Below are 14833 nucleotides of genomic sequence, written 5' to 3'. Positions count from 1 at the left end.
AAATCCCCTTCTCTCTCCCTGAGGAGGACTTTACTACAGAACTCAAGGCCTGTAATATCCTGTAATATCTGGTGTACTATAAAGGCCTAGATTTATAGAGAAGAGGTTTATAGAGAATCCTCTGATCTGAGTTGTGTGGCAGGTTTAGCCAGCATGAAGGGTTTGTGTGTTGTTTCTGATCTAGTCCCTGGTGCCAGGTGTCACGCCCTGGCTCTGGGGACACTGTTATGTTGAGCCAGGGTGTGTAGATCTATGTATTCCATTTCTATGTTGGCCAGTGTGGTTCTCAATCAGAGGCAACGAGTGTCAGCTGTGGCTGGTTGTCTCTGATTGGGAACCACATTTAAACAGGCTGTTTGCCCACAGTGGTTGTGGGATCTTGTTTCTAGTTGGTTTGTGTTAGACCGTGAACTGTCACGTTATCGTTTTGTTTAGTTTGTCGTTATATCGCTAATAAAGAGTATGTTCGTCTGCAACGCTGCGCCTTGGTCCTCATCTCTTACCGACGATCGTGACAGAAGATCCCACCAAGACTGGACCAAGCAGCGTGTCCAGGAGCCATCGCCAGGGAGATCTCTAGCAGATCTCCTTCGCCTCCTCGACTGGGTCAAGCCGGGTGAGGAAGAGAAGGGCCGGACTTGGAAGCAGAAGGGCGAAAGTCTGGCGAGGGACATGGAGACCTGGTCCACGGGTAGGAGAGACGGCCAGACATTTTTTAGGGGGGGGCTAACGCCGTGGACGACGGGCCAGCAGGAGACCGCGACAGAGCGGCCCAGCGGGTTGGCAGAGGAGGCCGCCAGGTTACGGGGGCCACTGGTCGAAGAGGGGATGGAAGGTGTAGAGGCACGGCGAGAGGTACTGGGGTGTGTTACCAGTCCGGTCCGGCCCATTCCAGATCCCTGCGTAGGGCCAGTGGTGTGTGTCCCCAGTACGGTCTGGCCTGTTCCTGCTCCCCGCACCAGGCCAATGGTGCGAGTCACCAGCCCGGTCCGGCCCGCTCCTGCTCCCCGCACCAAGCCTATGGTGCGCGTCGCCAGCCCAGTCCGGCCTGTTCCTGCCACTCGCACCAAGCCAGGGGTGCGAGTCGTCAGCCCGGTCCAGCCTGTTCCTGCTCCACGCACCAAGCCAGGGGTGCGTATCGTCAGCCCGGTCCGGCCTGTTCCTGCTCCCCGCACCAAGCCTATGGTGCGCGTCGCCAGCCCGGTCCGGCCTGTTCCTGCCACTCGCACCAAGCCAGGGGTGCGAGTCGTCAGCCCGGTCCATCCCGTTCCTGCTCCACGCACCAAGCCAGGGGTGCGTATCGTCAGCCCGGTCCGGCCCGTTGCTGCTCCACGCACTAAGCCAGGGGTGCGCATCGTCAGCCCGGTCCGGTCCGTTCCTGCTCCACGCACCAAGCCAGGGGTGCGCATCGTCAGCCCGGTCCGGCCCGCTCCTGCTTCCCGCACCAAGCCAATGGTGCGCGTCGCCAGCCCGGTTCGGCCCGCTCCTGCTCCTCACACCAAGCCAGTGGTGTGCGTCGTCAGTCCAGCGCGGCCCGTGCCTGTTCTCCACACCAAGCCAGTGGTGGGCGTCGTCAGTCCGGCACGGCCCGTGCCTGTTCCACTGGTGCCTGGTCCGGCACCGGTCAGATGCGTTACGCCGGAGCTAGAGCAATCCGCTCCATCAGTGTGCAGTCCAGCTCCGGCCAGCGGGGCCAGACCGGACCAGGGGTACTTTGGGGGGTTGGAGAGGGAGTGGGGATCAGGCCCGGAGCCGGATCCGCCGCCAAGGCGGAGTGCCCACCCGGTCCCTCCCCTGTGGTATTTAGTTGGCGCGGTCGGAGCCCTGGCTCTGGGGACACTGTTATGTTGAGCCAGGGTGTGTAGATCTATGTATTCCATTTCTATGTTGGCCAGTGTGGTTCTCAATCAGAGGCAACGAGTGTCAGCTGTGGCTGGTTGTCTCTGATTGGGAACCACATTTAAACAGGCTGTTTGCCCACAGTGGTTGTGGGATCTTGTTTCTAGTTGGTTTGTGTTAGACCGTGAACTGTCACGTTATCGTTTTGTTTAGTTTGTCGTTATATCGCTAATAAAGAGTATGTTCGTCTGCAACGCTGCGCCTTGGTCCTCATCTCTTACCGACGATCGTGACACCAGGCCACTACCTGTTGATGGCCAATCTGTTCTTACACTGTACATCACTCCTCTCACAACCGTATGCCCATTTACTCTCACTCCTGTACTGAAGCTCTCTGGTAAAAAAGTAGTTTCAATATCATCTTTGATAAAGTTGTAATGTTCAAGTGGTGAATGGGAGAGACACTTCAGCGATACAGATTGAATAGAGCCCTAGACTGCAATAGCAAAAACGGGGACTGAGAATCGTCTAGTGGCCCTGGAGACTTCAGTTATTGTTCCTATACTACAGTGTTTCTCACAGTCTGATATTTGGACAAGAAGAGCAAAAGGGTTAACACTGCTGTCCTCCTATAGTGTACTATTTAAACTGACAGGGAAAGACTACCACACTATGTATGTGTGTGAGAGAAACTGTGCTTACTGCCCATCACTGTGCTAAAAGACTTACCCATAGGGGACCTCCTATCTCACATCCATAATCAGTACCGGATATTATTACTCCTCTGTACTGAATGAATCTCTGCAGAGTTGAGAAGACATAAGAAGAGATTAGTACCACATAATGCAAACATGATGCATGATGGTCAATCCAGACAGCCCTCTCTATGGTCCTTTGTGAAGTACCCATTGAGGATCTGTGTAGGCGATAAATTTTTTCAATTTTCTCCGACTCATGTACCAAAGAACAAGTCCTTTATAGTGGTTCTATGTAAATAGAGTGGTATTATTGTGGTGGTTACACGCTAAACCATGTTAGTGGGCCTGTCTTGGTGCCAGTTTTGTTTCAGGGTTAGGGTTAGACGTAACACACTATCCAGTCAGCAGCATGGCGAACGTTACTCCAGCTGAGAAAACACCACCTCCGATTTATATAGTTATTAAACGCAACACCTTAGGAGAGAGGCACAAGGCTTCTCCATGGAGAGAAAAGGAGCTTTGTGTGTGTTTGAGGAGTGGTGTTTAACAGCATTCCAAGTTGTAATAGCATCACAGTCAGTATTGAGGGGACAGAGAGTTCACATGACAGCGTACTGTAATACAGTAGAGTACAGTACATTAGCTTTCCAGTTTAACTAATGTGTTCTGGGAATGGAAAGCAGGCCAGGTGATTTTTGTTAAGGACCTCTTATCAAATGGATGGTAAATTGATCGGATTTATGGCCTCTCTCTCTCTCTCTCTGAGTTAGATGTTGACATTGCAGCTTGACCTTCTCTCTCACAGTACAGGACAGGCAACAGGGGATGTAGGCCACTGGGGTGAAGCTGATAGATAGAGTGCCTGCCTGCTACTGGGCAGCTTAGGGGTTAAAGGTGAATGGATGCAATAGATTCCCCTTGGTTCAGTCATGTGTTGAAAATTGTGATGGACTAGAGACAAATGTTGCCCTTCATGGTTGGATCTAATAATATCAGGGCATGAGATGTACAATATATGTAAAGTGGCATATGATATCATGAGTGAGTAGGTGATGTGCTCTGGTATTAGTAATTCATCCAAATGAGTGATATGATGTGGACAGAGGCTTGTCTTTACAGCAAAAAGACACTTAATAAAGCCATCATGTCCGCATTTCAACCATGACGTGCCACTATTGATTGAGCTCCAGTGAGTTCATAATGGGGCAGTGTGAACGTTGTTATTGCTTCTGTCACTCAAGTGTCTATTTGACACAAGAATGATTTTGTTATGCAGCTCAGTCTTTGTCACGCTCCCCATCAGCAGTGATATTCGTTACTTTAGGAGGGGGATTGGATTCACTGGTTGATTGTGTTAGTTGGTTGTTTGGTTGGTTTCATGACACATGACTTCCATGACTTGGAGTGAAAGCCAATTTATTTCCCCCAGGATCAGACATATACCTGACAGTAATGGATGATCGAGGACCAACACAAGAACAGCCCGTCCTCTGAATGTGCAGTGTTTCACTGTGGCTGAGCTCTATATCCTGCTGGTCCTGCCTGCCATGTGTGTCTATGTGGGAAATGTGGTCCGAGTTAGCCGTTCCGTCGCGCCTAACCTCGAGCACACTCACTGGGTTGTGGTTAACGTGCTGCCATGGCAACTGTTATTCACCAAACCTGGGACAAAAATGTTTTTATCCCTCTGTGTGACACAAAAGACTACGGGATGAACTTTCTGACAACACACAACTATTGAATGGCCCTGTTCTGGCTCTAATATATCTGTTTAATTTCCTTTGTCGCCAGATAAAGAGGACAAACACAAACAAACTTTCAGGATTCCCACCTCATGGAAGAGGCTTGGATTTCGATAGGCATATTTTGCCCTGTCTCTCTATCTCAGACTTTTGCATTGGAGTAGTCTCTAGAACATGCACCAATGGGCTTTTTATGTTCTGCTGAAATCATGGCTGTGCATTTATTGAGTGCCATGTCTACTGACAGTTAGTAAGCCTCCATTCAGGCCATATCCAATGGAGGAAACAGTTGTCTGTAACACCATTTTCCACACTTGAACAAATCAAGGTGAATCTATGAATCTATCCATACAGTTTTATGGAACACACATTAGTAAGGCCTTCACATATGCACATCACTCTCCAACCAGGACCAGGCCATGCTATAAATCTACAGCCTGCTGTTTGAAATACAACAGCCTTCTAGACAAACATGTGGATCTTATTGGCACATTGTGGTCTGTTTACATACTGTCTGTCCAGAGGCACTGCTCTGCTGGTGCGTCTGTACCAAATAGGCTACGGTGTCTTCGGAAAGTATTCAGACCCCTTGACTTTTCCCACATTTTCAGCCTTATTCTAAAATTGATTAAATAAATAAAAATCCTCAGCAAGCTATACACAATACCCCATAATGATGAAGCGAAAACAGGTTTTTTGACATTTTTGCAAATGTATTAAAAATAAAAAACTGAAATACCTTATTTACAAAAGTATTCAGACCCTTTGCTATTAGACTGGAAATTGAGCTCAGGTGCATGCTGTTTCCATTGATCACCCTTGAGATGTTTCTACAACTTGATTTGAGTCCACCTGTGGTAAATTCAATTGATTGGACATGATTTGGAAACGAACACATCTGTCAGCCATCTCTGCAGCACTCTTTATGGTAGAGTGGCCAGACGGAAGCCACTCCTCAGTAAAAGGCACATGACAACCTGCTTGGAGTTTGCCAAAAGGCACCTAAAGACTCTGAGACCATGAGAAACAAGATTCTCTGGTCTGATGAAACCAAGATTGAACTCTTCGGCCTGAATGCCAAGCGTCACGTCTGGAGGAAACTTGGCACCATCCCTACGGTGAAGCATGGTGGTGGCAGTATCATGCTGTGGGGATGTTTTTCAGCAGCAGGGACTGGGAGACTAATCAGGATCGAGGGAAAGATGAATGGAGCAAAGTACAGAGAGATCCTTGATGAAAACCTGCTCCCGAGCACTCAGGACCTCAGACTGGGACGAAGGTGTACCTTCCAACAGGACAACGAACCCAAGCACACAACCAAGACAATGCAGGAGTGGCTTCGGGACAAGTCTCTGAATGTCCTTGAGTGGCCCAGCCAGAGCCCGGACTTGAATCCGATCGAACATCTCTGGAGAGACCTGAGAATAGCTGTGCAGTGACACTCCCCATCCAACCTGACAGAGCTTGAGAGGATCTGCAGAGAAGAATGGGAGAAACTTCCCCAATACAGGTGTGCCAAGCTTGTAGCGTCATACCCAAGAAGACTCAATGCTGTAATCGCTGCCAAAGGTGCTTCAACAAAGTACTGAGTAAAGGGTCTGAATACTTATGTAAATTTGATATTTCAGTTTTGTATTTTTAATAAATTAGCAAAAATGTCTAGAAACCTGTTTTTTCTTTGTCATTATGGGGTATTCTGTGTAGATTGATGAGGGAAAAAAGCAATTTAATCAATTTTATAATAAGGATGTAACGTAAAAAAATACTTTCCGAAGGCACTGTATACCATAATACAGTAGGGGAGATGGATACTACAGTACAACTCATCTGGGTCATTTCATTCTGCCATTATGAATTGCCATTGATTTCCATTAGGGTTTGGCTGGCATCCACAGGACAGTAGTGACCTGTCTGCCTCCCATTAGTGCACTTCAATTCTAGCGATGAATAGTCAGGACAGGCTGCCCTCGCTGGCTGCACAGACAGACAGACAGACAGACAGACACAGCTAGATGACCATACTGAGTGGCAACGGTGAAGCTCAGTCTCATTCTAGCATGATGATCAAGGTATGATCAACCATCACTCATCATAAATTGTCATCAAAATACCACTCCACTCTCCACTCTGTCTGATGAGGAGTGTGTGTTGGCGGTGTATGTTCATTGTTTTGTAGTGTATTGGTAGATGAGGATTCTGGGATGATGAGTCATTTAGAGGAGGTTGAGAAAGTCAGTACATGTTCTTATTGAGTTCTGATGAATAATGAATAAGTAAATGACCTCTATTGTACTGTCATTGGTTACGCAACAGCTAATTTGAATGTTTCAGTGAGTTGAACTTGAAATGTCTCCCTAAACTCACTACTGCAAAGATGGCTATGTATATGATTTAAATGCAGAGTGCACCAATACTTCAGCTCTTCTGTGTATGATAGAGTGAAACACAATCTCCTTATATGGACTTTGCAATGTTTCTGGGCAGAAGAAGTGTCACTGTTACACTGCAGCCTACAGTGAAAAGTTCACAGAACAATTTAAAGAGAATGTCAGAAAGAAAACAACTTCACTTTAACTAGTCTGTGATGAATGATGATTTCAATAAATTGACTGATCTCACACTCTTTTTCTCTCAATCTGTGTTTCCATGTAGGTTGCTTTGAGTGCTGCATCAAGTGTCTGGGCGGGGTGCCGTATGCGTCACTGGTGGCCACAATCTTGTGTTTCTCCGGCGTGGCCCTGTTCTGTGGCTGTGGCCATGTGGCCCTTACCGGCACCATCAGCATCCTGGAGAACCACTTCTCCAAGATCACCTCTGACCACGCTATGCTGACTGACGTGTGAGTGACCGCACCTCTTTATACTGACCCCATGAGTAGGGTTAGGAGTTGTAGACCATAACCTGACCATGAAAAACAGTGTTCCCTAGTTATAGACTATAACTAGGTAATTACCTATAAGTAGGGCCTGGCTAACATAAGTATCCTACTGTATGGTCAGAGTAGAGCATCAATAAGATACTATTGGATCCCAAGCAACACAAACATAGGCACAGACACATGCATATACACACATGATAACATACGCACTATACACACACGTACACATGGATTTTGTGTTGTAGATATGTGGTTGTGGAGAATGGGCACACACGTGTTGTGAATTTTGTAATGAATGTATTGTAATGTTTTAAAAATTGTATAACTGCCTTAATTTTGCCGGACCCCAGGAAGAGTGGCAGCAGCTAATGGGGATCCATAATAAATACAAATACCTCATCCCAAAACATATACATCCTGATTCAGGCAGTAGCACAGTGACTATATGTCTACAGCGATATCTTGAAACACATTTATTTCCACTTATATATCAACCCCTTTTATCTAAATGAGCTGAGCCTCCTAGTGTAAGCGTAGATAAGCCCTATCCATAAATTACAAGTACTTCTATATAGATATGTTCTTTCTTCAATGAGCTCATCACGACGACTATTTTTAGCTGTTAATAACCCCTGTCTGAACCTTATCCTGGAGACAAGGCCTAATATGGAGCTCTTCTTATTTTAATCCATTAGTCTAAGGAGAAAAACAGAGGAAAGAGAGGACAGGACAGAGCATATGTTTTGTGTTGAGGTTGAAAGGGGAGTCTCTGTGAGTGCACTGTTTAATTGAAGATGTCTAGCAGGCCAATCGGTCTTTTAGTAGGTTATTTCCCCAGGCATGTATCACCTGTTATCTGTCCAGGATGGGTGAAGGGTTTGGGACTGTTTCTCCTTTTTTGGGGGAAACTGAGCCAGTCATCCTCACTCGAAGACATCTGTTTACAGTTCATCAGACAAAGTTGTTCATGATTTCAAGATTTTCACAGAATGAATGGTGTAGGTTGCATTTTTCCAACCCGAGCCTAATGTGAACTGATTAAGCTCTGTGCCTTTGATCACGCACGGGACACTAAGATGGTTTGTGTGTGATTTGCTCCTATACAGAATACAGCTGATGCAGTACGTCATCTATGGCATCGCCTCCTTCTTCTTCCTCTATGGGATCATCCTGCTGGCCGAGGGCTTCTACACCACCAGCGCTGTCAAGGAGCTGCACAGCGAGTTCAAGACTACCATCTGCGGGCGCTGTATTAGTGGGATGGTACGTCACTATCAACACCACTGGACTGTGATTACCATGCACTGAACTTACACGAAACACAACCAACCAACTCACTGCAATCTCGACTGGCTATCAGACCATTTGTTCAACAAGATCGAAACAACATTTGTTTAAATATTTCCACCAAACCACATGATGCTTTAATCCTGGTTAGATGCGATCAATCAAACAAGTTGATGAAAACCATAATGAGCAAATATTGTTGCAAATGAACACACAAACAGTCCCTCCCTTATAGACCTACTCATCAAATAGGCTGCGAAAATGCTGTTTATGATTCCATTCTGCCTAATGCTAATAAGATGCTGTGTATTTCTGTCTGTCTGTGTGTGTGTGTGTGTGTGTGTGTGTGTGTGTGTGTGTGTGTGTGTGTGTGTGTGTGTGTGTCTGTGTGTCCCCTCAGTTTGTGTTCCTGACCTACATCCTGGGTATTGCCTGGCTGGGTGTGTTTGGTTTCTCCGCCGTGCCCGTCTTCCTCTTCTACAACATGTGGTCCACCTGTGCCGCCATGAGGTCACCAGTCGCCAACTTCACCAACGTGGACTCCATCTGCGTGGACGTCCGTCAGTACGGTAAGAGAATGCCTCAGTCACAATCAGGGTCATCTTCATTAGGTACCATGTGATAGAAAACAGACTGAAATTAGGGAGGGACTACTTAAACTTGTCCAATAAGAAACACGTGTTTTTGTTTTCTGTTACCAACTTCTTGTTACGGTGTGCTTTACTGAATATGACCCATATTTCACCATAGTGGCTGAGAGCCAAGACAGTAGTGTGATAAATAGTGAATAGGATAACAAACCACATGTGGCATCTTTTCTACAGCTCGATTTGCCTCCCTGTGTCCTCTCAGGTCGAGTTTTATAGCAGCAATAAGACATAATGTTCAGTGAGTCGCGTTTTACAGCTTTAATACACTCAACTCTCCAATTATGACATTTTAATGGTGATTTGAAGTTACAACCATTCTGTAAATTCTAATGTGATATGTGACTATGGGCCATTAACGATTTTACTCTGATTTGTTTACTGCATGACTATCTGAATTATATGAAGACGTTTTATGAAGACATGATGTGAAGAATTTGCTCAGTATAAATATTAACCTTTGACTTTAACGACTGACTGCAGGTATCATCCCCTGGAACGCTACACCAGGCAAGGCTTGTGGGTCCACACTAGGAGACATCTGTAATACTAGTGAGGTAAGGCTTCTCTCCTCTAATTCAGAGTCATTCATTCACAGGTGACATACTGTCTATTATTTGGTGTCATTACTTTGAGATGCATGCGCTCACAACCATATTATGTGTTGGGGGCCACAGAGAAACAACAAATTGTATTCAATGAAAACACCCTTGCCTTTCCTGAACTAACACTTGCACTTGTCTTTTCTTACTTGCTGACAGCTACTTTATTGAGGACAAATGTACTTACTATGACTGTGATATGGGGTTGTCTCACCTAGCTATCTTAAGATAAATGCAGTAAGTCGTTCTGGATAAGAGCGTCTGCTAAATGACTACAATGTAAATGTAAGTTACTGTACTGTGGTACTGTGTTCAATCACATAAATCAATGTTTTTTCTTGTCTTTTTTAGTTCTACCTGTCCTACCACCTGTACATTGTAGCATGCGCTGGAGCCGGGGCCACCGTCATTGCTCTGGTAAGCTCACCTCTCTCTCTCTCTCTCTCTCTCTCTCTCTCTCTCTCTCTCCTCTCATCCTCCCACTCAGTCCATCCTTGCACGGTTTGTATCTGACTGTAGAAAATGAATCCAGTGCTCCTCTCCTCATTTCCCATATGGTTTATGTAACCTCTGTAAAGCAGATTACACATAGGCTTTTCCACATCTCCAATCCCATTCGCTGTAAACTATCTGCTTAGATGCCCCTGGCCCCAGTCTTATTTTAGGAAAAAGGAAACAGGGTGGAGGCTTGCCTTGGCAATGTGTATACAGTATCAAGGAGAATCTCTGTAAGGATATAAACATTTGTAGACTAAATCAGAGTGCTTTGAACTAAGGCCACCACATTTCCAAAGAGTCCCATCTTGGGTGTTTTGAAAACAATGAGTATGATAGAACAGGAAAATTATTTTAAAAGTCTAGGCCATCGAGTTCATTTTGTTCTCTGATTGCTTCCAAAGATAGTTTCACAAGTTTCTACTTAACGCACATCTGAAAGTGACAAACATTTATATTTTACTAATACTTTTTTTTTTTTTACAAGTAAAAATGAAAGATCAGTTGTTGCCCATATGGCAGCCATGCACATTCCTGGAGTGTTCTCTTACCGCCTGTATTCTGTTCTCTTCCACCAGCTGATCTACATGATGGCTACCACTTATAACTTTGCCGTTTTGAAGTTTAAGAGTCGAGAAGACTGCTGCACTAAGTTTTAAATGGTGTTCAGAGACACAGCACAGTACAGTCTATGACACTAAACTGAATAGAGACAGCAGCCACTTACTACATGGACTAAAAACTGACAGAAAATAGACAAAAACATATCTCCATTAGTATTCACCTAAAGTGTAAATAGCTGATTGTATGCGTCCTTTAGCATTTGATATCCAGGTATAGGCCTGTCGGAAGGTTCAACGGTACCCAAGGAGAGTTGTCTTCAGAATGGGGTGGTGTATAGTTGGCAGGGTTATGCTTTTCTCCAGCACATGTTAAGATCTGATTAGAACATTAAATCAGTAATAACTCCCTTAAATGAATAGGAAGACAAAAAACACTTAATCACAGGACAATACAGTATTTTGAATGAGTTCTCAGGCTTCAGTCAGTGCTATGACTATCGCTCTTACATTTGGGGTGAAAAAAAGTATTCGTTTTTTACTAATGGTCAATTTGTCTGAGGACCAGCCAGCCTTGTCATAGTGCCTTTTCCCCATTCATGTTTTCGGTTTGATCATGTGTACTTTTGTATTTTCTTGGTGCAAGCCACAAAGTGTTACACAGAGAATTGTCAGTATTACAAGCTTCTGTCACAAACTAGCTCCTAAATCGTATATAGATGTAGACACTCTTCATCTGTAAGATGACATAGACAAGATGAACAGTGTTGTACAGTAGCACTTCAAAAATAACTGCACATATAACTAGTATTTTGAAGGGTTAGGCCAGTACCAGGGGTATATTTTTGCTCAAGGTATATAGCCTCAGTTTATGACTTCATACATTTTATAAAGGAGGTTTTCCTATTTTAGAGGAGTAATGTGATTTTTTTATGCAAACTGATGCATTCATAGCTTCAGCTGATAGTTTCATGTTTTGTTTAATTCTTTTTTCTCTGACTCATCCAGAAACTGCCAATCAATTGTTTAAAGAGCCACTGTTGTTTTTTTTAACACTGAGCCTGCATGCTTACTTGTAGTTTTTTTGTATTCCTTAATCTGTTTATGATTACTTATATTCCATATTTCATAAATATTTAATTATTTCCTAAGATTTCTGAAGACTGTAGTTATTATTTTTCTCTTTCTATACAAAATAAACAATCTTTGTGTACAAAATATCCTTAATGGTCTATTTTATTCTCAAATGAAAGACAGACGCTAACTGAGAACACTACCAATGACAGAACACAGGAAGATAGGGTCTACTCCATCTCACATCTCAATCTAATTTCCCACTAACCTCTGACCTTCACTAACCACCATCCTCATCAAGCTTGCACGCAAAACCTCAAACCCCACTCCCCTTCAAAATGTCTCTTCTGTAGTACTGTTTGTGCATAGTGTAATAATAATGTTAGTTGTGTCGATAATAATGATATAACATTACTGTGGTTTGTCTGTTGTCAGCTTAACGTTGTGTTATATGTGTGTGTGACGTAGCTCTGACTCCTGTAGCCTGCTTTGCATCTTGACATGCTCACCGGCCATCCACCTCACCCTTCTCTTCCAGATCCACTTCCTCATGATTCTCTCAGCAAACTGGGCCTACCTAAAGGACGCCAGTCACATGCATGCCTACCAAGACATCAAAATGAAGGAAGAGCAGGAGCTGCACGACATCACCTCTCGCTCAAAGGAATGTCTCAATTCCTACACATAAGGATTACGCCCTCGTCCGCCCCTTACACCTCTATGGCTACACACACACACACACACACACACACACACACACACACACACACACGCAGCCGCACCCAGGCTAGCTCATGCGGCCTACCGGCCCAAGAGAACACTCAGCTCCCATAACCTGCCAGCTGCCCTCATGCAGCACAGTAACACAGCTCCTAACAAACTAATGCATCAATGTCGCTTTCTGCAACTAACTAACCAAGACGTGTCGGAACCTCTGTTTTGTGTTTTGTATGTGAATATACTTTTGTTTTTATTTTTCTAATTGTCGAAGAAGACAAATACACCGTTTAGAAAAATGCTTTTTTTTGTTTTCTTCCTAATCAGTCTTTGCTGGTGAAGCTTGAAACATTGCACTATTCTAACACAAGAATGTAAAGAAATAGTGAAACTTGTTTTAGAGTGTTCTGTTATGATTCTGGCCTGACTGTTGGGCATTTATGAATAAGAGAGAGCAGGAAGTTCGTGTCAGCGAAAAGAGAATCTGATTTTTTTAAATCAAAGATGCAGTTTTGATAACACTTCATAGCACAACATGAAACGCCTTACAAAATCACAGTTATATTAAATGTGTTGTTTTTAATTGCACACTTGTTTGGTCCTCCTGGCTTTGAATGGAGAGAATATAAGGAAGAGGAATATGAAGGCACAACAACATTCCATTGTAGAACAGAACATGCATTTGTTGGCTTCATTGACAATGTATTTATGTTACCCCTCTGCCCATTAAAACTACGTTAGGTTTAGATGACTTTTCTCTTGATAGTAGTTTTCCTATTTTAGGGCTGACATTGAGTTGAAATAGGTATGCTAATTCTGATTCTAGAATTTCACAATTTACATTCATCACGTGCATAAATAATGATGCAAAATACTAATTCCCTCAGGTGTACAATAGTGGGCCTACGTAGGTACACTTTATGTACATACACAGGTATTTTACTTAACCACGTGCCCATGTAACTGTAAGCAAAACCGTGGTGGTTTCAGATTTTAGTCCTTTTGGAAGGCAGAATACCTTACACTAAAATACATGTAAAGACTTTTTAAACTCTGGCAAGTGAATGGTGCCAACAAGAGTTATACTGTTAGACTGACCAAAATATTTCATCACCAAAGTGTGATACCATGAGTAATAATTAGTATCATTTTTGTTTATTAAATGCAGCATTTTTATAGCCAGTCTACATATAATTTAAAATGTCATGGTTAATGTCTTTGTGAGATGAAAAATAAATTTCAAATTTGACAATAGAGCATGAGGATGGTATACTACCCTGTTGGACAGTGGGGCTTGTACATCCAAATTATTGTTGGGATGAATAAATGCTTCCTATTGTATAGTGTATATCTCTCACAGTTAATTCCAAATTCCCATGTGACTTGAAGTTCCCTTTTGCGATTGTTAAATGTTCATCCCTATAACTACAAGATACAGGATGCTTACATTTTACTTGGTTGAGAAAAAAAATGGCTATCTGTAACGAAACATTATTTGATTGAATGTGATGTGCTTTGTTACCATGGCAGACCTTACGATTTAGACAGTGCAAGTAAGATGTGTGAATGTTATCCCTTCTACATCCAGGCTAACTCAGTCTTAGGATGTGGATCTACAAAAAAATCAGTGCTTGTATGTGTACAGTGTAAAGATGTTACAAGTCAGGAATCTTTTTGTGATGTTTCAATCTTGTTTTTTATTGAATATATAACCACTTAAGAAAAAAAGTTTCAAAATCTCTTCAATTGCATTTCAGTATTGTTTTTGACATGCAATTGTTAAAATACTGACATAATTACTGATGTAATATTTTTCTGTTAGGTAGAGGAGACACAGGGATATTGATGTTTATTCATTATTGCATGAAGGAGAAAACTGTTTCTGCAGTGATACAGGTGATGTGTAGTCATTTGTACTGACAACTATGGTAGGCAGTGTTTGCCTGTTTCCTTTTTTTTCTTTTTCTAACAGAGAACAAATTAATCCATTGTATGTCCATTGTATGGCATAGTAGTCCTAGGTGTTTCTTAGTTCTTATTTTTCCAAGTCTGAAGTATATGAATCCTCTGTAGTATTTTGTAACCTAATAGTGTACCCCATTTTTTCTATGAGTGTCAAGGGCTTCCTTGTGAATTTATTTCAAGTGATACTTAACGCCTCACAGTATTATGAATATTAATCATCACCATATAATTGAAAATGGCAATCTGACCATGAATAGAATACGGTTCAGACAAAGTTTATAAGCCACTGTAAGTGTTGATTGACAACATCTTATTTTGTGAACAAAGCG

The 14833-nt window shown here is 43.2% G+C and overlaps 1 protein-coding gene across 2 annotated transcripts in view; it reads left to right on the top strand.

Moving 5' to 3' along the window:
• The window catches only part of gpm6bb (glycoprotein M6Bb), a 47955-nt gene extending 35993 nt beyond the window's left edge, over nt 1–11962 (top strand). For both annotated transcript variants that reach the window (XM_084161721.1, XM_084161722.1), the window contains exons 2-7: nt 6932–7118; nt 8264–8420; nt 8845–9013; nt 9575–9648; nt 10045–10110; nt 10767–11962. In XM_084161721.1, coding sequence (XP_084017847.1) covers nt 6932–7118; nt 8264–8420; nt 8845–9013; nt 9575–9648; nt 10045–10110; nt 10767–10847 — 734 coding nt within the window. In that variant the 3' untranslated portion in view covers nt 10848–11962. The remainder of the gene's footprint in view (nt 1–6931; nt 7119–8263; nt 8421–8844; nt 9014–9574; nt 9649–10044; nt 10111–10766) is intronic.
• The last annotated feature ends 2871 nt before the right edge of the window (nt 11963–14833 follow it).

This window comes from Coregonus lavaretus (assembly GCF_964263955.1).
Source record: "Coregonus lavaretus genome assembly, chromosome: 5".
Classification (NCBI taxonomy): domain Eukaryota; kingdom Metazoa; phylum Chordata; class Actinopteri; order Salmoniformes; family Salmonidae; genus Coregonus; species Coregonus lavaretus.
The sequence above is the reverse complement of the archived record's forward strand: the minus strand, read 5'-3'. Positions and strand labels throughout refer to the sequence as shown.